General features: G+C 39.2%; 1 protein-coding gene across 1 annotated transcript; it reads left to right on the forward strand.

Annotated features, from left to right (window-relative positions):
* The first annotated feature begins 286 nt into the window (after positions 1–286).
* RpL23 (ribosomal protein L23) lies at positions 287–27,784 on the forward strand. The gene is made up of 5 exons (XM_053792716.2): positions 287–358; positions 3,895–3,978; positions 9,724–9,852; positions 27,312–27,425; positions 27,677–27,784. The coding sequence occupies exons 1-5, from the start codon at positions 346–348 to the stop codon at positions 27,757–27,759; spliced, it is 423 nt and encodes a 140-aa protein (XP_053648691.1). The 5' UTR covers positions 287–345; the 3' UTR covers positions 27,760–27,784.

Here is a 27,784-nt window from a genome sequence, read left to right on the forward strand (position 1 = left end):
ATATGGTAAAAATAAAAGTTTGGTTTAGTAATCCTTGTGTGCTAGAGGGATATATAATGTTGCTTTTTGAAAGATTATATTAAATGGAATAGAAGTTAGAGAGAATTTTGATAAAGCAGGTTATAAAAGTGGGAGAAAATGCATTACGGATGATTCCATATTTAACGTTCAACCCATGTATACGTTGTTATTAGAGTTATATTAATTGGAACATGAATTTAAACGAATTTTAATAAAGCAGGAGGTTATAAAAGTGGAAAAATATGGTGGAAATGTTTGGAATAGTGATCCTTGTGTGTGAGAGTGCGTGCGGGCGCGCGGGCGCACTTCTTCATCACAGCAGCCATGTCGAAGAGAGGTGGGTGACTTGCTGTACTTTTATCTCTCTATTTCCGTATCATCCGTCAATTACGGCGTGTGATGGTGATTTGGTGGGGAAGATATATTGTTCACCTTCTCCCCCGCCATGGTTTTGATCCATAGAAGCCCGTGATGGAGGGAGGATTTTGTGTTTTGCGGGAGGTGTGTTGGTTCCCAGAGACGAGTGTTGGTGACCAATTAGAAAATATTCCACAATAATAATAGTAATATCAATTCATAATAAATAAGTGGTACAGTAAATTGAAAGGCTACTGTAAGCCATTTTAACAAAGCCACTGTACGTAGAGATATTCTGTTGACTAGTGACTAGAATTAGTGGATATATTTCGTGTAATAACATTTGTTAATATTTGAGTTAAATATTTGTTAAATAGACAATATATTATTTATGGCTTTAGGAAAAGACGTTTCGCCCGCCAGGGATTTTGTGGGAATTGATAAAGTCCCGATTGTTGGGTAAAGTCTTAAGTGGGCGAAACGTCTTCAGTAAATTACCTTAAACCTTATATTGTTCTATTATCATTATTGCTGGTATATAATAATAATGTTAATTATTGCATCTTAGGTCTAAAGTTTGTTATAGGTTGTTGGTAGGCCTAGCCACAGGAAAATACTTACGATATTCCAGAAATAGTAAATTATATAGAACAGGATGATGATAAACTATGTACAATTATGGTCATAAGTATAACATTGTTCTTAGGCAAATATAGAAACTAAAACCTAACAGATCCACAGGTCCTGATGAACTGTTTGCAAGGATGTTCAAGGAATGTTAAGAGGAACTTAGCAAACCTTTGGCTAATTTTTTTAACATATCACTACAACCGATCTACCGATAATCAAGGGGAAGCGCTAAACCCGTAGGGTTATACAGCGCCTGGGGGGGGGATGTGGAAGGCATTCAGGCTTAATTCGGGGAACTGGAGCACAGATCCAATTCCCTAAATCAAGAGCCCCTCACCAATATCAAGGAACCTTCCTGAGGGGTCAACATATCAGTACAGACTGGCATAGTGCTTAATAGGTGGAAAATGGCAAATGTGGTACCTATTTACAAGGCAGGTGACAGGTTCTTAGCATGAAAGTACTGTATGTAATAAAGATGTGTAAAGGTAGTTATTATAGGAAAGTAGGTGACCTGACCTGACTAGGTTGGGTGAATTGGCTTAAGCCGGTAGGAGACTTGGACTTGCCTCGCATGGGCCGGTAGGAGACTTGGACCTGCCTCGCATGGGCCGGTAGGAGACTTGGACCTGCCTCGCATGGGCGGGTAGGAGACTTGGACCTGCCTCGCATGGGCTGGTAGGAGACTTGGACCTGCCTTGCATGGGCCAGTAGGCCTTCTGCAGTGTTCCTTCGTTCTTCGTTCTTATGTTAAGATATACGTTAACATAAAGTAGTTATTCAGGGTTCTTACATGTGTGGTCTGCTAGCCTTCATCACTGTTAGGTATGAGAGGGGATGGGGGAGGACCTGTTGCCTGGTTCCTTGTTATTGAGTTTATAAGACAAACAGCAAAGACCACAGTTACAGTTGAGTTAGATAATACAAGAGGGCAGAGCAGGTGCAGAGTGTGAAGGTCAGCATTACTGGACTTGTATTATCTGCTATAATACTTGCTGCATTACTACAAAAATTGCAATTTCAACTTAAGTTTAAAATGTAGTTATGTGGCTGTGTACATTGTTTTCAACCCCCCTCCCCCCCCCCTTTTTTTTTTTAGTAGCAATCTGAAATTTGTTTTTACTATTTGACTTGCTGATGAGCAATGTTTTGTTGACTGTCATGATTGTTTAGACTAACAAAATGATTTATAAACATTCACTACAAGTTTGATGAGAAAATTTTAAAAGAGCGGTTTAACTTAGCTGATGTTAAAAAGTGGCAATTTTGGTAAAGCTAATAAATGGAGGCATACAGTAATGGCTGGTACACTTATTAGTTTTGAATGTCTTGACAATTTCATGTGTGAATGGTTGGATTAGTAGGCTTGACCTAGCATGGTCCAGAAGGCCTACTACTGTGCCATTTTTTTTTTTTTCCCCTCAGAACTTGATCCAAAGATTTTGAACTTCCCAAAATATTCTGCTGTATTTTATAGTTAAGCTTTAAATAATAAGAAATTAAAGGGAACTAAATGGAAATAAGTTTAACTTTTTGGGGTTATCCTGGTGAGTACCTTATACATGTTACTATGTATGATAATTGTAATCTAAATTTGAATAGTTGTACTTGTATGTATCTAAGTAAACATCCTGCAAAAATTGCTTCTGTATGTTGACAAAAGGAATTTTTTGCAAAAGTTATTTTGTAGAATTTTCAGTACTGTAACTGGTCTTGTTGTTGTTTATAATATATATCAATGATCTTGATGAGGGAATTACTAGTGATATGAGCAAATTCGCCGATGACACAAAGATATGTAGGATAATTGATTCAAACGTAGATGTTATGGAACTTCAGGAGGATTTAAACAAACTCTATTCTTGGTCAGAAAAGTGGCAGATGCAGTTCAATGTAGATAAATGCAAGGTTCTGAAGCTTGGGAGTGCCCATAACCCTAGTACTTACAAGTTAAATGATGTAGAACTTAGCCATACAGATTGCAAAAAGGACTTGGGGGTTATGGTGAGCAGCAACCTTAAACCAAGACAGCAATGCCTAAGCGTACGTAATAAGGCAAATAGATTACTGGGATTTATATCAAGAAGTGTAAGCAACAGAAGTCCAGAGGTCATACTGCAGCTTTATACATCATTAGTAAGGCCTCACCTAGATTATGCAGCTCAATTTTGGTCTCCATATTACAGAATGGACATAAATTCGTTAGAAAACATTCAGCGTAGGATGACTAAATTAATACATAGCATTAGAAATCTTCCTTATGAAGAAAGATTGAAGACTCTTAAGTTACATTCACTTGTTAGACGTAGAATGAGGGGAGACCTGATCGAAGTGTATAAGTGGAAGATAGGTATTAATAAAGGGGATATTAATAAGGTCTTGAGGATGTCTCTCCAAGAGAGAACCCGCAGTAATGGGCTGGGGGCTGGAGTTTTGAGACTATGACCGCGGGTTCAATCCCGGCCGGGGGTATGGTTAGATAAGTTTAGATTTTGAAAGGACATAGGAAAGTATTGGTTTGGAAATAGGGTAGTTGATGAGTGGAACAGTCTACCTAGTTGGGTTATTGAGGCTAGGACTTTGGGTAGTTTCAGATTTAGGTTGGATAAGTACACGAGTGGGAGGGGTTGGATTTGAGTGCGACTTTCACATCAGAGCTTATTTCTTGGGTGGCATTGAAAATTGGGTTGGGCAAATGTTTTGTTAGTGGGATGAATTGTAAAGGACCTGCCTAGTATGGGCCAACAGGCCTCCTGCAGTGTTCCTCCGTTCTTATGGTCTTGGAAACATTATTATAAAGAAGTAATCCTTTGAAAAATATAATCTTATATACATAGGCTGTTTTTAATCATTCTTTGTGAAGTTTGATTAATTTTCTCTCGTCAGGACGTGGAGCGTCTTGTGGCGGGAAGTTCCGCATTTCCCTCGGTCTGCCTGTGGGTGCAGTCATGAGCTGTGCAGACAACACAGGTACATATATAGTGTCTATATATACAAAAATTGTACTTATAAATTTTAATTAATGCAATTCTTAATTGTACCTTGTATTGATGCCCCTTATAATTTCTTCAGATCTAGATTGTTTTCCATTGTTTCCAGTTTTTTTTTTTAACCATCTGCCATATTTCATCAAGGTAAGATAAGGTGACATCTCCCCAAAGGAAAAAAAGATTGATTCAATAGCTGTCTTATCAGAAGGGCACAGATTCAGTATTGCAGTTCAAAAATGGAAATGACTGTCTGCAACTTAGCCCACCCCTCCTTCAGAGTACAGGCACTTATTCCCTCCAAGGACTCAAATTCGGCTAACTTTTCCTTGATTTCCTTCAAAAAATTACTTCACTCACAGAATGTCATCAAATCCTTAAAACCCACTTTTCTATGTAAATAATTATTTTTACAAGTACATGTACAAGGTATACAGGCCTAGCTGACATCAATGACATTACTACATAGAAAGCTGCTTGTTATGCACAGCATTTCGGGCAAATTAGGTCAATTTTGTCCTAGCATGTGACCCACAGTAGTCAAGTAACACCCAAGTACCCATTTTTACTGATGGGTGAACATGGACAAACAGTGTAGGGAAACACGTCCAATGTTTCAACCATTGTAGGAATCGAACCCAGACCCTTGGTGTGTGAAGCAAGAGCTTCTGCCACTTGGCCCAGTGGCAAAATAAACACACACACGAGGTGTCCCGTAGCTCAATTGCCATAATACTCAGCTCTCACGCTTAGGTCTGGGGGTTGATCCCTGGTATGGGTGGAAACATTAAAACACCAGCGCAACTATGCTGACAAGCTGTCCATATTCACCTATCAGTAAAATAAGTAGTACCTGGGTGTTAGTCGACTGGTGTGGGTCTCATCCTGTGAACAAAATCGACTTAATTTGTCTGAAATGCTCAGCATAACAAGAGACTTTATATGTAGTAGTATATCATTGATGTCAGCCAGATCTGTATACCTAGTACATGTACTTGCAGAAATAGAGATTACGTCTGCAGGATGTTCAATTTCCTACCACCTAACTCTCTCACTCCCTCCAACTGCTCTTGGGACAACCCCTGATTTATATAGTAATTTTACGTATCATTCAACCTGCCTTGCAGAAGAGTGCTTGCTTGAGGGAATTCAGGTCGTTAGCAGAAAGTCAAGATTCCAATGCCTAAGTGTTTGTGATAAAGCTAATAGTCTAATTGGCTCTATATCAAGAACTAGAAATTTTAGAAGTCCCAACTTTAATATTTCTTGGGTAAGGCTTCTTTCAGATTATACAGATTAATTATGATCCCCATATTACTAAATGAACATAAATGGGCAAGAAAATATTAAAGCAGAATTACAAAGTTAATCTTGTGTATATAAAACCTCTGCAACAAAGATAGGATAAAGGCACTAAGTTAACACTTTAGGAAACATGAATAGGACACTGATAAAGCACTCAGTATTGAATGTAAATTGAGAAATTTAATTTTAGAAAGGATCTAGAAAAGTGGTGGTTTGTCATTAGCTTGTAGGACAAGCAGCATCATTGAAGTGATAAATTTGGGTAACTTTTAAGACTAGATTATGAACTACACTGGAGTGGCTTGGTATAGTGATAAAGGGAAGTAAGCAAAATTAAATTGATAATTATAAAATAACTTCTCTCGCATTTTTGGGAAACTATGCGGTATATTATTTTGCACCCCATCAACGTTGAAATTAGTTTGCCATTTACATGTATGTATTTGTTAGTTGTACCAAGTTTACTTGCAGTCATGGACAGTCCGGTAGCATTACTTTGCTCCATAGTTGTACAGTAAAATTCTCTATCACTTGTGCATTTCCAGAAGAAAATTAGTTTAAAGACTGACGAATGTGGTAAGTCCTGCCACTGATGATCTCTTAAAGGCTACTTGTCTGCATCCTGATACATAACACAGTCCAGAACTACTACAGTACTCTTCTATTATACCACAGGTTGGGGTTCAGTTCCTGCCCATGGTATGGTTTGTTTACGATAGTGTCATTACAATTTCGTGAGTCGCTATTATGTTCCTGTATTCTAATATTTAGTATGGTATGTACTGTACAGTTTTAATTAGTAAAAAAAAATATTTTTAATGGATGTGCTGTTGGAATGTGAGCAAGGTAACAGTTATGAGGGAGTCCAGGGCAACCAGTTAGCTGGAGTTGAGTCCTGAAGGTGGGACTGCAGTGGTTGCACTGAAGGAGGGGTGGAGATGTCTCAACTGGAGTTTAATCTGAAATGTGAAGTTTTCACACCTCTGACTAGACACCAATTGAATGAATAATGGCAGGTGAGTTTCCTTTTTTGGGTCATCATGCTTGATGACTGGCGAGGTAAAGCATTCAAAAGATCACTTGCTTTGAAATCTATGCCGGAGCAAGAAATAAAACAAGCAGATTGCCTTTGCAGGCACTATGTTGTGGTTTAATTTTTGTTAGAACACTCCTGTTGAGTGCGATGTGGATCTGAAGTTATTTCTTACAAATAGAAGCGGAGTGGTGGAATGGCCAGGGAAGTTTTAATTGTGCCAGAAAAATGTATAAAGTCTGAAGGAACAAACAATTTATGAAATAGTTTTGTGTAGGACCTAAGCAAATCTTGTTTGTGTTATAGAGACTTCCCACACTTAAACAAGAGTCATGGTAAAGTATTTTGGGATAACATTATTTAATCCTCAAGACAGAAAAATGTTACATGTTAGTTATTATTATTATTATTATTATTATAATCAAAAAGAAGCGCTAAGCCACAAGGACTATACAGCGCTGCTACATGTTAGTGAAATTTTACTTCTGCTAAATTGATCGTGGTATAGTATTTTCACAGTTGGTGATAGACTTTCTAAGGGGCAGTTGAAGACAGCCTAATAAGTGGCTGAACTGACTGCAAGCATCATATATTCCTCAGAAATAGATCATACATAATAGACCCTAAATAGATAAAAACATACCATCTTTGTAAAAGAAATGAGCCACTTACAGGCACAAAAAGGGTCATCTTAGCTACCACCATTATGTTTATGTTAACCCTTAAACTGTCCAAATGTAGATCTACATTTTTTCAACATTTGAAAGTATGTAAAAAAAGTAGATCTTTTTGTTATTTTTACATTTGAAAACGTATAAAAAAAACTTTGATCTATTTTTTTTTTTTTTTTTTTTTTTTTTTTTTTTTTTTTTGTTACATTTGAAAATATGTAAAAAAAACAGATCTACTTTTGGAGCACTACGCATGTGAACATAGATCTGTTTGGACAGTTTAAGGGTTAACAGATGCTAGGTGTGTAGGATTCTGGGTTGTGGAACACACATTGCATATGCTGGAGGAGTTTCAGGGTAGAATGATATGTATTGTTAACAGTATAGCTATGACTGAGTCCTCGTTTAAGCTGTGTAGGTCTACCATGGGCTGGTGAGGTGACCCATGCAGTTGCTGTGAGCCTAGGACATCACAAGCAGACGTCTGGGTAATCACCGACTCTGGCACAAATCCAAGAAGGGATAAAAATACTGTAAATGTTAAACTGCTAGGAAATCTTTTTAAAAGTCAATTCCTAAGGCTTCTTCCAGGTATATAGGGCTAAGATTTGAAGATAGTCCACTGTAATGTAAGACAACTTACCAATAAATGTAGGCTTTTGAGTTATGCTTGTTTTTTACTTGTATGAACATAAATTTGAATAATTATAGAGGACTAAAATTATGAAATATCAATGACTACCTCTCAGGTAATGAATAGATTTGTAGACTTCAGCTATCGGGGAGTTACTCCTGTACTGTCACAAGTGTGAATTGGAAGTCTGCTGAACATTTTGCACTGGCAAAATTGCATGTCTTTTTGTTTCATGGTCGTGTAAGATGATGGCCAAATATTACAAACTTGTACTAACATTGTACCCTTTACTTTCTTACATTTCATGAATGTTCTTTTTCTTAAAATTGCCTTCTCAATTTTAGAGTCCTGGTCAGAGACCAATATAGTATTCTTAAAACTGACAGGACAAATTTGAACAATACTACTTAATTGCCTTTGACAATTTTCAAGAGTTTTTTGAGACATGTAGAAACTAACTCATGAAATTATAATGACACGATGACAAACAAACCTTACCACGGGCGGGGATAGAATCCGTGATCAGAGAGTTATAAAACTAGCTCATTGGTCTGGAGTTTTATAACTGACAGCGGGTTCTATCCCCGCCCATGGTATGGTATGTAGAGACTAGTTAAATTTAAAAAATTGCATGATTTCAGCATGTGGGCAAGTTACTGGAATCATTTCTGTGATTGTGTGATGCAATTGGAGCTACCTTCATATAAATAATTTGACCAATGTCCTAACAATTTGAGAGTTTTCTGAACAACTTATTGGTTTCACACACAAGTTTTTGAAAGTGGTGGATCATGATAAGCTACATAAATAAATGTGTGGGAATAAATAGTGACCTAAAGATAAGTTTCTCTCCTTGTTAAGTAGAATACAGTGGACCCCCGGTTTACGATATTATTTCATTCCAGAAGTATGTTCAGGTGCCATTACTGAACGAATTTGTTCCCATAAGGAATATTGTGAATTAGATTAGTCCATTTCAGACCCCCAAACATACACGTACAAACGCACTTACATAAATACACTTACATAATTGGTCGCATTGGGAGCTGATCGTAAACCGGGGGTCCACTGTACTTGGTTTTCTTTCTTATGTACCCTGTTGGGTAGTGTAACCACCTAATAGGTAGTTCAGGTGCACTCGCCTGGTGGCTACCAGCCCAGTTTTCTGCACGTGTTGACCCAGTTAATAGATAATAAATTCAGTGAAGAAGATACTGAATTTGCCCTCTAGAAAGACAAAATTAGGGGGCAATATGATTGAAGTGTACTAATTAAAAACTATAATGAAGTATATAAATGGCAAGTTGACAATATCTAATTAAGACTGGACTTGTAACAATGAATTAGACAAAGAACAGAGGAATGCCTGATTTGGCAATATTGTGGATGAATGGAACAAACTAGATCAGCTGGACAGGTATGAGTAGGAGTGATTTTGTGAGACAAACCAGTAGGCCTACTTCAGTGCTTCGCTTCACTGTTCTTATGTCCTTTTGAGTTCCATCAAATTTATAAGTGTAAAATATGTAGTACTACTAAATATACTTTTTTTGAGTTTATATGTGGCAAATATTTCACAATTAATTTTTGGTGAATTAAATAGTCTTTATTAATTGCACGAACTTAGAACACTTGCATTTTGGTAGGGAACATGCTGTGTTGATTTAAAGATCAGTAATACTTTACATGAATCCACTTTTTAAGCTCAGTAGTATCATAAACACTATTCTGTAGTTACTTTTTTTGTCATTAAAGGTTAAATCATAATGCAGTATTATGATTTATAATTTTTAAATGCTTGAGCAAAATTTTGCTGTTTTAGGGACCTGTTGTACGACAGTGATGAAAGATGTAATTAAATATTTGTGTATTGTTCCAGTCATGGTATTGTGCCTTTTTGTTATGTTATTTATTAAATATTTGGTTTCCATTCTTTACCAAAGCTACTTAAACCTGCACTAATACTCTGTATCACTGCTCTAGGTGTCCTGAAATCTTTATGAATGCTTCTCGCTTGGAAAAACAATTCATGGTTTGATTGGCCTAAAATTGTTCCAGAATGTAATTTATAATTTTTCTTTACAGGGGCTAAAAATCTCTACATAATTGCTGTTCAAGGGGTAAGAGGTCGTCTGAATCGTTTGCCTGCTGCTGCTGTTGGCGACATTGTGGCAGCCACAGTAAAGAAGGGAAAGCCGGAGCTCAGGAAAAAAGGTGTGTTATACAAGGAAAAATAATATATTGGAAAAGTTAACTTGTTAGCAGTTACTATGCTTTATTTTTCATTTTTAATATATAAATAGGGTCCAAATGTTGCACCATTGATAATGGTAAATAAGACATGTGCAGAACATGATTTTACTGATATTGACTAAAAAGCTTAGTCTACACAGTGAAAACTTGCAGTATTGATAAAAGCTGGCCTGCAAAATATTTGTCACAAATGCATGAGTAGTTTGTTAGTTTTCAGTGGTTGTGATGCCTGTTGCTTCGATTTCTCTCAGTCCACTAAGTTTGATAATCCAGTGTATTTGTCAGGAAGCATCTCCCCCTCCCCAACAAACCGGTCATATCCCACTGAGGCACGGTGACCTAAAAAGAAAAACGCAAGTTTTTCATTTTAAATGTATTAATGTATACAGGAGAAGGGGTTACTAGCCCCTTTCTCCCAGGCATTTTAGTTGCCTCTTATGACATGCATGGCTTGAGGAGGAGGAATTCTGTTCCACTTCCTCATGGAGAGGAAGCATCTTATTCTTTTATCATTTTACTTAAATATTGTTTTCTTGGTCTCTTCATTTTCTCCTCCATGTCTCCATTTTCCTAAGATTAGTTAGTAGAACATCTGTATGCCATTTTTTGTGTGATCTTTGGGATGGTGGGAGGAGTACTTTAGTTCATTTGTTTGGTTTTGACCTTTCCAGTTCATAAGGTTTATTTTGTTGGTTTAGGAACTTTTTCATTGCAGATCAGCAAGAAGTACTAATGTCAGACACTGAAGGTAGAGGTTCAAGTCTTACTATGTGATGGATGTGCATGTGTCAGAGAGTGCCAGTACAAAGTGACCATGAACTGAGAATGAATGTGGATGTTTCAGATTCTATATCTTATTCTGTTTTAGTCAGTTTGAATTTTATTTTTGTATTCTAAAGGTGATGCCCTATTGGTTTGCTTCTTTGTCTATCTGCTTACCTTTCCAATATTGTTGAACATTTTGAACTCTACATTGTTCCCATGATAATGGGTTCCTTACCCACAGGATACAAAGTGACTTTTAGATAAATTGCTCGACTAGAGATGCCCATTCATATTTTTACTGCAATTAGGTCACTGGGCTCTTTAAGACATTTGCAGAGATTAGATGTAGACTATGGTTTAGTAACTTTTAAACCTTTAACTGTCTGTCACATTGAACTGCGTCATTGAGGCCAGGGTCCCTGACGTAGTTCTACGTCATGAGCTCAGCTCGCTCAGATAAGCAGCGAGCACTAAATTTTGGGGTCTGTGGTGAGTGCACAGTAAAAAGAAAGAAGAACCTGCCTCATGCAGTGCATGATCGGAAAACAAGCGACTGAGGTTTTTATGGCTTTATTGGTGGTTTTTTGATATCTTTTTTTGTAGAAAGACATACTACTGAAATACAGATGATTTTGATTGGTTTCACTACTGGAATTAGCTTGAAATTCAGCTCAAAGTAGCAGAAATATTTGATTTATGCCAACATTCCTGAGGATGGGTGAGGCCCCTCTCCCCTTCTGTTTTATGGGTTTTTAATAGATCTGATTAAATTATTGGGATGCTGTAAACCATGATCAGTCATTCCTGGTTATATTACCTGGAGAGAGTTCTGGGGGTCAACGCCCCCGCGGCCCGGTCTGTGACCAGGCCTCCTGGTGGATCAGAGCCTGATCAACCAGGCTGTTACTGCTGGCTGCACGCAAACCAACGTACGAGCCACAGCCCGGCTGATCAGGAACCGACTTTAGGTGCTTGTCCAGTGCCAGCTTTAAGACTGCCAGGGGTCTGTTGGTAATCCCCCTTATGTATGCTGGGAGGCAGTTGAACAGTCTCGGGCCCCTGACACTTATTGTATGGTCTCTTAACGTGCTAGTGACACCCCTGCTTTTCATTGGGGGGATGTTGCATCGTCTGCCAAGTCTTTTGCTTTCGTAGTGAGTGATTTTCGTGTGCAAGTTCGGTACTAGTCCCTCTAGGATTTTCCAGGTGTATATAATCATGTATCTCTCCTGCCTGCGTTCCAGGGAATACAGGTTCAGGAACCTCAAGCGCTCCCAGTAATTGAGGTGTTTTATCTCCGTTATGTGCGCCGTGAAGGTTCTCTGTACATTTTCTAGGTCAGCAATTTCACCTGCCTTGAAAGGTGCTGTTAGTGTGCAGCAATATTCCAGCCTAGATAGAACAAGTGACCTGAAGAGTGTCATCATGGGCTTGGCATCCCTCGTTTTGAAGGTTCTCATTATCCATCCTGTCATATTTCTAGCAGATGCGATCGATACAATGTTATGGTCCTTGAAGGTGAGATCCTCCGACATGATCACTCCCAGGTCTTTGACGTTGGTGTTTCGCTCTATTTTGTGGCCAGAATTTGTTTTGTACTCTGATGAAGATTTAATTTCCTCGTGTTTACCATATCTGAGTAATTGAAATTTCTCATCGTTGAACTTCATATTGTTTTCTGCAGCCCACTGAAAGATTTGGTTGATGTCCGCCTGGAGCCTTGCAGTGTCTGCAATTGAAGACACTGTCATGCAGATTCGGGTGTCATCTGCAAAGGAAAACACGGTGCTGTGGCTGACATCCTTGTCTGTCAGATATGAGGATGAGGAACAAGATGGTAGCGAGTACTGTGCCTTGTGGAACAGAGCTTTTCACCGTGCCTGCCTCGGACTTTACTCTGTTGACTACTACTGTGTTCTGTTAGTGAGGAAATTATAGATCCATCGACCGACTTTTCCTGTTATTCCTTTAGCACGCATTTTGTGCGCTATTACGCCATGGTCACACTTGTCGAAGGCTTTTGCAAAGTCTGTATATATTACATCTGCATTCTTTTTGTCTTCTAGTGCATCTAGGACCTTGTCGTAGTGATCCAATAGTTGAGACAGACAGGAGCGATCTGTTCTAAACCCATGTTGCCCTGGGTTGTGTAACTGATGGGTTTCTAGATGGGTGGTGATCTTGCTTCTTAGGACTCTTTCAAAGATTTTTATGATATGGGATGTTAGTGCTATCGGTCTGTAGTTCTTTGCTGTTGCTTTCCTGCCCCCTTTGTGGAGTGGGGCTATGTCTGTTGTTTTTAGTAACTGTGGGACGACCCCTATGTCCATGCTCCCTATCCATACGATGGTATGGGCTCGTGATAGGGGCTTCTTGCAGTTCTTGATGAACACGGAGTTCCATGAGTCTGGCCCTGGGGCAGAGTGCATGGGCATGTCATTTATCGCCTGTTCGAAGTCATTTGGCATCAGGATAACATCAGATAGGCTTGTGTTAACCAAATTCTGTGGCTCTCATAAAAAATTCATTTTGATCTTCGACTCTCAGTCTGGTTAGTGGCTTGCTAAAAACTGAGTCATATTGGGACTTGAGTAGCTCACTCATTTCCTTGCTGTCATCTGTGTAGGACCCATCTTGTTTAAGTAAGGGCCCAATACTGGACGTTGTTCTCGACTTTGATTTGGCATAGGAGAAGAAATACTTTGGGTTTCTTTCGATTTCATTTATGGCTTTTAGTTCTTTCCGCGATTCCTGACTCCTATAAGATTGCTTTAGCTTAAGTTCGATGTTTGCTATTTCTCTGACCAATGTCTCCCTACGCATTTCAGATAGATTGACCTCTTTTAGCCGCTCTGTTATTCTTTTCCGTCGCCTGTAAAGAGAGCGCCTGTCTCTTTCTATTTTACTTCTACTCCTCCTTTTTCTTAGAGGAATAAGTCTTGTGCATACATCGAGTGCCACCAAGTTAATCTGTTCTAGGCATAAGTTTGGGTCTGTGTTGCTTAGTATATCTTCCCAGCTTATATTGGCTAGGACTTGGTTTGCTTGGTCCCACATTGTTTTTGTTATTGAAGTTGAATTTGGTGAATGCTCCCTCATGACTAATCTCATTTTGTCAGTCTGGGGCTCTGCGCATACATGTCTGAACCTCAATTATGTTGTGATCTGAGTATATTGTTTTTGATATGGTGACATTTCTTATCAGATCATCATTGTTAGTGAAGATGAGGTCTAGTGTATTCTCCATTCTAGTAGGCTCTATTATTTGCTGGTTTAAATTGAATTTTGTGCAGAGATTTAAAAGCTCATGTGAGTGTGAGTTTTCATCAGAGCTGCCTCCTGGTGTTATTACTGCAACAATATTATTTGCTATATTCCTCCATTTTAGGTGCCTTAAGTTGAAATCCCCCAGGAGCAAGATGTTGGGTGCAGGAGCTGGAAGATTTTCCAGACAGTGGTCAATTTTTAACAGCTGTTCCTGGAATTGCTGGGATGTTGCATCCGGAGGCTTGTAGACTACCACAATGACTAGGTTTTGGTTCTCGACCTTTACTGCTAAAACTTCCACTACATCATTTGAGGCATTGAGCAGTTCTGTGCAAACAAGTGACTCTGCAATGTACAGGCCAACCCCCCCCTTTTGCCTGTTCACTCTGTCACATCTGTATAGGTTGTAACCTGGGATCCATATTTCGTTGTCTAAGTGATCCTTTATGTGGGTCTCAGTGAAAGCCGCGAACATTGCCTTTGCCTCTGCAAGCAGTCCACGGATGAAAGGTATTTTGTTGTTTGTTGCTGGCTTTAGACCCTGTATATTTACAAAGAAGAATGTCATCGGACTGGTGGTATTGTTGGTACTGGGGGGGGATTTTTTTTCCGGCATTAGTATCTGTATCTGTTGGTTTGGAGTGGAAGCCATCGACTGTGGTTCCACTCCAGGAATGACTGGATTTGGTGTACAATTTCTGCCATTTCCTGCCAGTTTTTTTCCTTCCTGGCACTAAAAAACCTCTCCCTCTTGAGTGGCTGTGGCTACCCAGGTTTTCCCATGGCCTGGATGTTTTGTATCTTTTTGTCCCCTTTAGATGGTGTGCCTGGCAATTTAAGTTATAGCACAGTCTTTCCTGTACTGAAAAGGTACACATTTCAGGGTGAAAAAGCTTACAGGAAGGGAGTTTGCATTTTCCTGTTGTCGTATGGGCACGGCATTTTCTAGGGTGGTCATAATTGCACGTCCCATCTGTTTTTCCAGATTTCCCATGTCTGCAGATACCAAGTGCATAGTATGTGCACAGGCTTGGTTTCCGTTTGCCTTGGGTTTCTGTGACTGTATTCCCTCTTAGTGCATGTTTACCTGTCTTCCCTAGCACCAACAATGGAGCTCCCACCAGTTGTTTTTGGTAATATATCTTCACTATTGCTAGTGGAGTCCTCTTGTTTGCTATTTCCTGTTGTATTTCTTGTTTGCAATATTGGTTTTATCTTATCTTTGACTACACTTGTTTCCCCACTATGGCTCCTGTCCCCTATGAGGTCATTTATATGCATTCCTTCCTGCGTATAATTCCCGACTACCTGGACAAAATCTCCAGCTTCACCATTACTGTCTCCCAGGACAGCACCTCCAGCTTCACCATTACTGTCTCCCAGGACAGCATCTCCAACTTCACCATTACTGTCTCCCAGGACAGCATCTCCAGCTTATCTGAGAAAGAGTTAGTCTTCTATTTTTGTGTGATTAAGAACTCAAAACAGAAGGCAAGTGTAATATAGGAGAGGCCTGGACTACAGGTGCGTCTTGACTTATAATGGGGTTACGTTCTGATGAACTCATCGCGAGTCAAAAATATCGTAAGTCGATTATGAATATGATTGCACCTTGATCCATAGGTTGGACGAGTGTAGTTTTGTTTAGCGGCAAAAACACAGCCTTTACATCAGGATGCAGGTCACCAAGATGCTGTGGATGTCCTGGAGCATTATCTAAAATCAGGAGAATCTTGTCTACCGAGGTGGCTCGGTAGATGTGAGGTTGCTATCCCAGATTACTGGTTTACTGGCATGAAGGGTAGGGTATGGCACAGGTTTCATGCTGCATCTGCACTACTTGCGGTGCTGGGGTTGTCTTGGGCGAGGGAGAGGGATTTACAGCCCTTTCATTCCTCCTAGGAGGTATCCCTCCCTGTCCTCCCCCCCTCCCCCTTTTTTATCTCTAAAAAAACAAAAAGAAAGAAATGACATAACCATGGAGTCCCAAGTCCATGAAACAACTTTCCCCCCGGGTCCCTTTCTGCTACCACACCTCGTTCCGACCCTACCTCGTTATTTGACCACTCTTTGTACCCCTGTGCCTCCTGCTGGTGCCATTTTGTCACCTGCTCCGGGTACTGGGGTTCCGCCTGACTCCTTTGATAACTCTGACCTCCGCACTTCTTTGACCATGCGTCCGGCTTCTCCCTCTATGCTGCTGCGATTTTTTTGGATCGCCCGCCCATCACAAGTCAGACAACTCTGGTCCCACACCTAAACGCCCAAGACCATTACCTGATGATACCCCTTCGCTTCCTTCTTGTTCTGCCCAGAAAAGACCAGTACAACACTACCTCCCCTTACACCCCGTTTCAAAATGCACAGTAGACTAAGTTTTTTACTCTGCGACCGACTTCTGACAATCTTTCCAATCGTAGTATTAGGAAGGCGCTCCTATGTCACGTTGGTCGAGATGTATCCTTTCATGCTCTCAAGCTGTGCATGCTTCGTCAAGGTACAGAATGCTATCCATGCTCATGATCTTTCTCTCCATACAACCATAGATGCTATTCCTGTAACTGTTGAAAAGCATCATTCTCTCAATTCTTGTAGTGGTACTGCCATTCTACTTCACCATTGTCCAACAGAATTTCCAAACATATGGTGATGACATTCTGTTCTCACCTCTTCCTCTTCTCACTTGCAAGTTTGTGTCTACAAGATCTCGTACAACTCCTCCTCCTCCTCTATCATCCCTCTACTTCTCCAAAGTCCAAAAAATCACTATTGTTAAAAATCTCATTTAACCCCTCCTCCCCTTATTCTACCTGAATATTTTTCCTTTCCAGTCTCTGTACCTGATTCTTCACCTCTAACTGGCTCTGTTACGAGCGTGGAGGTTCATCCTTCTCGTACAATACCTTCCTCCCCTGTCCCCTCCCAAGTTTCTTCCTCTTCTGTGCCCTCCCAGGTCGCTTCCTCTCCTGTCCCCTCCCAAGCTGCTTCTCCAGTCCCCTCTACCCTTTTTTCCCCCCTCCCCTACTTTGGTACATTCCATCGTTGCCCCCGATCTTTACTCACCCCCCCCCCCTCCAATATCATCCCACATACAACGTCCTTGTCCTGTGAAAGACTTGAAGCTATCTCTGAATATATTGAGGGGACTAGACCATTGATGGACACCGATCTACCTCCTATTCCTCCTCTTCACTCTTCTCCGTCTGCACAGCTCCTTTCTATGCAGCGTCCCAATCCTTCGCTGCTTGTGCGTTTGATGTGGTACCTATAAACACACAATAGTCTCTACTAATTAATATGGCTTTCATAAGGGCCGTTCTCCCATTGACTCCTTACTACGCTTGGTACGTATGACTCGGGAAATAGTAATGACACAACTGAATTGTATGCCATTCTCATAGCACTTATCCGTATTGCATCTATACCTGTGTCACCATTGGCCGTTTCAGACTCCCTTAGTGCTTTACAGGCTATAAGAAAATTTGATACACCTCATCCCCTGGTTCTTCATATCCATCTTTGGTTATGACTCATCTCTATCAAGCACAAAGTTATTGTGTTTTGTGGGGTCCCTGGTTGTGTTGATGTACAGGGCAATGAACAGGCAGACACTACTGTGCAGTCAGCAGTACCTGAGGTCCCAGTTTTGTAGAGAGGTGTTCCGTTCAGACAATTTTGCTGTAATTGTCACCCACCTTCGCACCCATTGGTAACAACGTTGGTCTGAAATGCTACATAACAAATTACCGTGTATTAAATCAAGTACCATGGTACCTTGACTTACGAGTATACAGTAATTTGTTGCATGACCGAGCTCGTAACTCAATTTGATCATACAGTAGGGCCCCACTTGTACGGCAGGTTAGGTTCCAGGCTACTGCCGTAAAGAGGAAATCGCTGTAAAGTGGAACACCCTTTTCTTTTTTTCCTTATAAATGCATACAAATACTAGATAACAAGTTTACACTAACATATATTAAGTTACCAATAGAACTAGGCATCAAAAAAACAATAAAGTACAATACACACACAGTGCACTCATTACTTACCTTAACCCTTCCAGGGTTTCGGACGTACTACTACGGCTTACGCACCAGGGTTTTTGACGTACTAGTACGCCTAAATTCTAGCGCCCTCAAACCTAGTGCGAGAAAGCTGGTAGGCCTACATATGAAAGAATGGGTCTATGTGGTCAGTGTGCACAGTACAAAAAAAATCCTGCAGCACACAGTGCGTAATGAGAAAAGAAAAACTTCGACCGTGTTTTTGGATTAAAACAGTGACTTTGCACTGTATTTTCGTATGGTATTTGTTGTTTTAGTCTAGTTTTCCTGGTCTCATTTTATAGAATGGAAGACTTGTTACAGAAATTGAGATGATTTTGACTGGTTTTATAATGAAATGTACCTTGAAATTGAGCTCAAAGTAGCAGAAATGTTCGATTTTTACCAAAGTTCAAAAGTAAACAAATCATGCTGAGCATCCAATACACGTCAACTGGTGAGTCTAATATTCTTTCAAAAGTGTGCCGATATTATTCATACCATTTCTACACTAATGCAGTAGTCTGCATAACAGTAAATCTTCTATTTTTTATGAGAAAAATTCAAAGTGGAAAGCAGAAGAATGTAAGAGGGGTATGGGGACGTGACTAATGAAAAGAGGAAATGTTATTTTAGTGCCAAGAATGTCTTTGTTTATTCTGGACCCTATTTGGAAATTGGCATCTTTTGAAATTTGTGTGAAATTGGCAAAATTGCTAAATTCTGACTACTGTATTGGATAGTTGAAATTGGTAAATGGGTGGTTTCTTGTACTCATTCGATAGCAAAAATGGAGTTCTAGCAAAGTAGTTATGTTTTTTGTCGACTAGTACACTGGAATTGGCCGAAAATAGGGCTCAAAGTAGGCAAAATCGCCGCTGCGTAAACATCGTCGAGACCGCTAACTTCGCGAGAGCATGATTCCGTAAGTTTTCCATCAAATTTCATACTTTTGGTATCATTATGATTGGGAAAAGATTCTATATTTTCATAAGTGTGTGTGTGTGTGTGTGTGAGAGAGAAAGATATATATATAGAGAGAGATATATATAGATATATATATATAGAGATAGATATATATAGAGATAGAGAGAGATATATATATATAGAGATATATATATATAGAGATATATATATATATATATATATACAGTGGACCCCCGCATAACGATGGCATCACATAGCGATTATTTCGCATACCGCTTACTTTAATCGCAAAATTTTTGCTGCGCATACCGATTAAAAACCCGCTCACCGATTTTCGTCCGAGACGCGTCCAATGTGCGCCCTCAGCCAGCCTCACATGTGCCGCCCGTGCCATTGTTTACCAGCCAGCCTCCGCGCTAACATCCAAGCATACACTCGGAATATTTCGTATTATTACAGTGTTTTCGGTGCTGTTTCTGGAAAATAAGTGACCATGGGCCCCAAGAAAGCTTCTAGTGCCAACCGTACACCAATAAGGGTAAGAATACCCATTGAAATGAAGAAAGAGATCATTGATAAGTATGAAAGTGGAGTGCGTATCGCCGACCTAGTCAAGTTGTACAAGAAACCCCAATCAACCATCGCTACTATTGTGGGCACCAAAAAGACAATCAAGGAAGCTGTTCTTGCCAAAGGTTTAACTGTGTTTTCGAAACAAAGATCGCAAGTGATGGAAGATGTTGAGAGACTCTTATTGGTGTGGATAAATGAAAAACAGCTAGCAGGAGATAGCGTCTCTCAAGCGATAATATGTGAAAAGGCTAGGAAGTTGCATGACGATTTAATTAAAAAAATGCCTGCAACTAGTGATGATGTGAGTGAATTTAAGGCCAGCAAAGGTTGGTTTGAGAGATTTAAGAAGCGTAGTGGCATCCATAGTGTGATAAGGCATGGTGAGGCTGCCAGTTCGGACCACAAAGCGGCTGAAAAATATGTGCAGGAATTCAAGGAGTACATAGAAACTGAAGGACTGAAACCTGAACAAGTGTTTAATTGTGATGAAACAGGCCTGTTCTGGAAGAAAATGCCAAGCAGGACCTACATTACTCAGGAGGAAAAGGCACTCCCAGGACATAAGCCTATGAAAGACAGGCTTACTCTTCTCATGTGTGCCAATGCTACTGGTGATTGCAAAGTGAAGCCTTTATTAGTGTATCACTCTGAAACTCCCAGAGCGTTCAGGCAAAAGAATGTCCTCAAGGATAATTTGTGTGTGCTGTGGAGGGCAAACAGTAAGGCATGGGTCACTAGGGAATTTTTCTATAACTGGTTACACCATGCATTTGCCCCCAATGTGAAAGATTACCTAACTGAAAAGAAATTAGAACTTAAGTGCCTCCTGGTGTTAGACAATGCCCCTGGTCATCCTACAGACGTGGCAGAGCGACTTTATGGGGACATGAGCTTCATTAAGGTGAAGTTTTTGCCTCCTAATACCACTCCTCTCCTGCAGCCCATGGACCAGCAGGTTATTTCCAACTTCAAGAAACTGTACACAAAAGCTCTGTTTGAAAGGTGCTTTGTAATGACCTCAGAAACTCAACTGACTCTAAGAGAGTTTTGGAGAGATCACTTTAATATCCTCAATTGTGTAAACCTTATAGGTAAGGCTTGGGAGGAAGTGACTAAGAGGACCTTGAACTCTGCTTGGAAGAAACTGTGGCCAGAATGTATAGACAAAAGGGATTTTGAAGGGTTTGAGGCTAACCCTGAGAATCCTGTGCCAGTTGAGGAATCCATTGTGGCATTGGGAAAGTCCTTGGGGTTGGAGGTTAGTGGGGAGGATGTGGAAGAGTTGGTGGAGGAGGACAATGAAGAACTAACCACTGATGAGCTGATAGATCAACTTCAAGAGCAAGAGGCCAGACCTGGGGAAACTGGTTCAGAGGAGGGGAGAGAGAAATTGAAGAAGTTGCCTACTACAAAGATAAAGGAAATCTGTGCAAAGTGGCTTGAAGTGCAAACCTTCATGGATGAAAATCACCCTCACACAGCTATTGCAAGCCGTGTTGGCAACCTGTACACTGACAATGTTGTGAAACACTTTAGGGAAGTGATAAAGGAACGAGAGGTACAGGCCACTATGGACAGATATCTTGTGCGAAAGAAGTCCAGTGACTCTGAAGCTGGCCCTAGTGGCATTAAAAGAAGAAGGGAAGTAACCCCAGAAAAGGACTTACTACCTCAAGTCCTAATGGAAGGGGATTCCCCTTCTAAACACTAACACTCTCTCTCCCCTCCTCCCATCCCATCAATCATCACCAGATCTTCAATAAAAGTAAGTGTCATGTAAGTGTGCATGCCTTTTTCAGTTTGTGTGTATTAAAATTAATATTTCATGTGGTAAAAAAAATTTTTTTTTCATACTTTTGGGTGTCTTGCACGGATTAATTTTATTTCCATTATTTCTTATGGGGAAAATTCATTCACATAACGATTATTTCGCATAACAATTACCCCTCTTGCACGGATTAAAATCGTTAACCGGGGGTCCACTGTATATATATAGATATATATATATATATATATATATATATATATAGATAGAGATATATATATAGATAGATATATAGAGATAGAGATATATGGAGATAGAGATATGTAGAGATAGAGAAAGAGATAGATATAGAGAGATAGATATAGAGAGATAGATATAGATAGATAGATATATAGAGATAGATATATAGAGAGAGATATATATATAGAGAGAGATATATATATATAGAGAGAGATATATATAGAGAGAGAGATATATATAGAGAGAGAGATATATATAGAGAGAGAGATATATATAGAGAGAGAGATATATATAGAGAGAGATATATATAGAGAGAGATATATATAGAGAGAGAGATATATAGAGAGAGAGATATATAGAGAGAGAGATATATAGAGAGAGAGATATATAGAGAGAGAGATATATAGAGAGAGAGATATATAGAGAGAGAGATATATAGAGAGAGATATATAGAGATATATATATAGAGATATTAGAGATATATATATAGAGATATATATATATAGATATATATATATAGATATATATATATAGATATATATATATATATATATATATATATATATATATATATATATATATATATATATATATATTATATATATGCAATAAGATCACAGTAAACAGGTGATTTCAGAATATGCAAAACAACCACTCTGAAAGAATAGAGAAATTCCAAGCGCTTTCGTGACTACTCACATTATCAAGGAACTATGTGGTTGTTTTGCATATATATATATATATATATATATATATATATATATATATATATATATATATATATATATATATATATATATATATATATATATATATATATATATATATATATATATATATATATATATATATATATATATATATATATATATATATATATATATATATATAGAGAGAGAGAGAGAGAGAGATATAGAGATATGTAGAGATAGACATGTAGAGACAGATAGATAGATATAGACATAGATAGGTAGACATAGATAGAGAGAGATAAATTTGGGGGACCCTGAGAACAAGTCTGAGAGGGCCTGTGCACCCTGAAAGGGTTAAAATATTTATAGTCTTAATCTAGGGTGAGACAAGTAGTGTTTATTGTAAGAAATCAAGTGTGGTATGTATGATAGTCAGCCAGGCTACCATACCACACCACCCCACCTACACATAATATTCTATTACATTTAAGCATCCCAGAGTGATAAAATGCATATACAGTTCACTCATTACTTACCGTAAAATATTTGTAGTCTTAATGTAGGGTCAGGAGTGAGTAAAGGAGATAAAACGAATAAATGAGAGAGAAAGAGAGAGAGAACGAGTACATGAGGGAGGACAGGCACAGAGTTATGCAAAAAAGCAGGTGAACACAAGTTTTGTAAACAAACGAAGTGTACACGTCTGGTTTGTGTACAAGTTGTCTCTACATTGATACAGGAGAATAAATAAAGAAGAACACTCCCATTCTCGTGTAACACCATTTTTAGGAGAAATGACGCTCAGAGTGGAGGCAATGGAAATAAGTCACTCCGACTTTTTTGGGTTATCCTAGGTTCTCTACACACATGCTGTTATGTATGATAATCTTTGTAACTGTATTTGTGTATACCTGAATAAACTTGCATACATATGAAAGGAATCTCCAGCTAGCGTGGCCGTGATGAACTCTATCTCAAGTCCCTTCACTGCCGTCAACATGACTCACGAAATCGTAATGACACGATTGCAAACAAACCATACCCCGGCCGGGATTGAACCCGCGGTCAGAGAGTCTCAAAACTCCAGCCCGTCGCGTTAGCCACTAGACCAGCTAGCCACAATAAGATTCGTCCAACTAGGTATATTTCTACACCATAGGAAGTTTAGCACAGGCACCACTGTGCCATTACTTGTACAAGTTATCTGGCTACCACATCTCATATTTGTTTATCCTATTGTGGGGTGTATTTATCATCTTTATATGTTATGTATCGTGTTTATTATATAATTTTGAAAAAATATCATAGATGGATTAATGAAAATGTGTATATTAACGTAATATACGACATTTAAATGAGACTAGGTGATTATTACTATCATTAATACTCTAATGTCTTGAGATATAAGAGAGACTTATTGATTTTAATGTGTACCTGCATGCCAGCACAGTGTGTAAGTTTATTTAAGTACAGGTATACATAAGTAAAATTATCAGAGTATATATAAAATATGAAATAACTTTTAAAAACACTTGAAATTTTGGAGTTTCCAGACATAATGGAGACTTAGTGCTTATGGTTCTCACAGAATGTAAACAAACCGGGTGGGGCGTGGTGACTGTATTAGAAAGTCAGGTGGGGGAGCCGTATAGCGAGTTTTGGTCATAATTTGAAATGACCGTATTAGCAGAACGCCGTAAAGCGGGGCCCTACTGTATATCAAATCAATTTTCCTAATTAAAATTAATTGAAATGCCATTAATCCATTCCAGCCCCCCAAAAACCACCCCAGAGGCAGAAGATACTTCAGCACAGTGGACCCCCGCCTTACGAACGCGTTGCGTTACGTTAAATCCGCCATACGAAGCATTTGAGTGCAAAAATTTTGCCTCGCCTCACGATAAAAAACTCGCCTTACATGATTCGTCTGGGACGTGTCCCACATGTGGCCTCAGCGCTAGTGTTTACAAGCCAGCCAGTGCGGTTGCATCTACGCATAGACTCGGTACATTTCACATTATCCCAGTGTTTTTAGTGCTTGTAACTACAAAATAAGTCACCATGGACCCCAAGAAAGCTTCTAGTGCCATCCCTGTGGTAAAAAGGGCGAGAATTAGTATGGAATTGAAAAGAGAGATTAAGGAAATGTGTGCAAAGTGGGTTGAACTGCAAACCTTTACGGATGAAAATCACCTTGACACAGCTACTGCAAGCTGTGTTGGCAACCTGTACAATGACAATGTTATGGCCCATTTTAGGAAAGTCTTAAAGGAATGGGAGGTACAGAGTTCTATGGACAGATTTGTTGTGCGACAGAGGTCCAGTGACTCAAGCTGGTCCTAGTGGCATTAAAAGAAGGGAAGTAACCCCAGAAAAGGACTTGCTACCTCAAGTCCTTATGGAAGGGGATTCCCCTTCTAAACAATAACTTCCACACACTCCCCTCCTCCCATCCCATCAATCACCACCAGATCTTCAATAAAGGTAAGTGTCATGTATTCTATTCTTAGTAGAGTAGTAATAGTGCATGTCTTCTTCAGTTTGTGTATATTAAAATTAATATTTCATGTGGTAAAAAAAAATTTTTTTTCATACTTTTTGGTGTCAGGAATGGATTAATTTGATTAACACTATTTCTTATGGGGAAAATTAATTCGGCTGACAATAATTTTGGCTTACAATGAGCTCTCACGAACGGATTAATATCGTAAGGCGGGGGTCCACTATATAGCGCCAATATATTCTATGGCTTATTTATCTATCAGAATTGATCTAATATGACATAATAAACACTAAGTAACATAGAAACATGATATATACTCTAGAATGAATAAAATAGGTCATAATATGGCAAGTGTCCAGGACCAGTCCGAGCATATAAAATTATTTTAGATGAATGGTTCACAGAACCCACACGTTGATAAATTAGACACATGTGCAACTCTTGGGTATCTTTATTGAAGAAACGTTTCGCGCCACAGTGGCTTCATCAGTCCATACAAAGGAGAATCTTGAGGAACAGGAGGAGAATGAGGTAATCAGTCCCTCAACCTTGAGTCGATGTGGTCAGTCCATCAATCTTGAATAGAATATGGCATATGAGCAGAGAAGGAGCTTATAAACCTGTCAGACACTGCAACTTCTTGGGATCTTAATACTTGGGAATTCTTCGCTTGCCTAACCCTTGTGCACGACCTACTTCCACATTGAACAAATGTGACACCATCTACAACTGCTGCACCTCTCCTGCCTACGGTTTATAAGCTGCTTCTCCGCTCATATGCCGTATTCTATTCAAGATTGATGGACTGACCACATCGACTCAAGGTTGAGGGACTGATTACCTCATTCTCCTCCTGTTCTTCAAGTTTCTCCTTTGTATGGACTGATGAAGCCACTGTGTGGCGAAACGTTTCCTCAATAAAGATACCCAAGAGTTGCACATGTGTCTAATTTATCATATAAAATTATTACTGCTCCTTCCTATAATGTGTTCTTTGGTCCTGGGTAAGAGAAAATAGTTTTTGAGAGGCTAACTGCACTAGATTACTAGTTTCACAAGGAAAAGGCTGACACAAAAGCAATTTTCTCTGAATATCTCTGAAGTAAGTTATTGACTTATTTCATGAAGCCCACCATTTACTATTGAAGTAAATGCAATAATATTGACAGGAATCATAAAAAAATTGACTGTTCTATAATTGGCTTGTGGAATATTGGAAATATTCCAAATAATTTGGGATTTGTGTGGGAGTAAAGGACAAGATATTTTTGCAAATGTCAAAAACTTGGCAACTTTATTTTTTCATAGAATAGCTGAAGATAATTACACGATTACCTCCAGTGAGAACATCACACTAGCATTGTTTTATAAGTATCAAGTCCCAACTTTTGTTGTGCCTTTTAGGCTGGGGTTCTTGCAAAATGTCATTTTCAGTAATTTTTTTATTTGTTTTTTGCCAAAATAACTGCACAAAATGCAAGCACAACACGAGAGATGCTTCCACGGCGAGGTGGCCACTTGTACTGAACAAGCGAGACATGGGATGCTGGGTGGATGTTGTGGCATTCGCTGCGCCACCTAATGGTGGCGTATCTGAAACTCACTCGTAGCCCGGATTTTGGCTCGCAACTCAAAGCAAAAAATCAACTGAGCAACGGCTCGTAACTCTGAAAACTCGTAAGTCAAGGTACCACAATAGGTTTCTGGCTGTTATCTTTTCATCAATGTCAAGGTTGGGAGACTATTCTCTCCCATCTTCACATCAGCCACTCTCGTCTTATTCATGGGTATGTCATGGAGAGGCACCCTGTTCCACTGAGAATTTTCAGGTTCCAGTTTCTGTTAGCCATATTTTGTTGGACTGCCTCTATCAATGAGTCACTGCTCTGGTACCATTACTTTACCTTCCCTTCTTGGTGATGGATCCTCCTTTAACCCAGACTCTTTCACTGACTTTTTGACAGAAACTGATTTACTGCACAAACTCTGATGATGATGCCTCTAGTACTCCTCACAGCCCTTTCTCCCTCAACCCCTTGCTACCCTCTACCCTTGCACTATCTACTGCCCCACTGCACCTTGACCTAATAATAATCCCTCTCCCTCTTGCTACCCAATACCCCTGCACCCTTCCCTTCCCTGTTGCACTGTATGGCCCTTGTAGGTTTAGCACTTCTATTTTATTATAATGTAGATTCCAGATTTTGTCCATAGTGATAGTGCCCGATAGTCTTCGGTCTCAATGGACCAACTCTGATGATGCCAATGTTGGTACATATGAGCCAGTGTATGCTCATTAGAGACTCGTCTTCATTGTTCTCCAGCCATAGGCTGCCCATGTCAGTTTCTGTGCTAGTTCACACGTACATTTGTCATTCACACTCCAATTTTCCCTGGATTTGCATTGTTTTGTGTGACTAACATTAAGTAAAGTAACTCAAGGAAAGTTGAGTCTAGCATCTTGGTGGTATGGGTATGACAGATTACACCTTATCTCTGTAAATTACTGTAAATTTTGAATACTGCTGTACATGTGTAGTACAGTTGTACAGTACTTTCAGCTACCCCCTCCCTCATTTGTTTGTTAATTGGAGGGTTGTCTGTATTTTATTAATGCTTGTGTTTATCATCAAAATTTTTTTCAGTGCATCCTGCCGTAGTTGTGAGGCAGAGGAAGCCTTACCGTAGGAAGGACGGGGTGTTCATCTACTTTGAAGATAATGCTGGGGTCATAGTTAACAATAAAGGAGAAATGAAAGGTAATAGTTTTGATTTATTTAATGTGTAACACCAGACTCAAGTGTCTTGCACAGCATATAATAATTATGTAGCAAATTTTCAACCTGTTGATTGTCATATTTTCTCTCCAATTCATTGAAACTACCAAAAAACTTGTGATTAACTTCATGAAACCTTGGAAACCTTCATGAAACCTTGGAATAATATATAAATCATGTAAAATTTATAAATAAATTAGGGATTTTTTATCATAGCTGTTTTTTGCCCACAGGCTCAGCCATCACTGGCCCAGTGGCTAAGGAGTGTGCTGACTTGTGGCCCAGGATTGCTTCAAATGCTGGTTCAATTGCATAAATTTACCAATAAAGAAAAAAATAAA

Source organism: Cherax quadricarinatus, chromosome 81 (assembly GCF_038502225.1).
Source record: "Cherax quadricarinatus isolate ZL_2023a chromosome 81, ASM3850222v1, whole genome shotgun sequence".
Classification (NCBI taxonomy): domain Eukaryota; kingdom Metazoa; phylum Arthropoda; class Malacostraca; order Decapoda; family Parastacidae; genus Cherax; species Cherax quadricarinatus.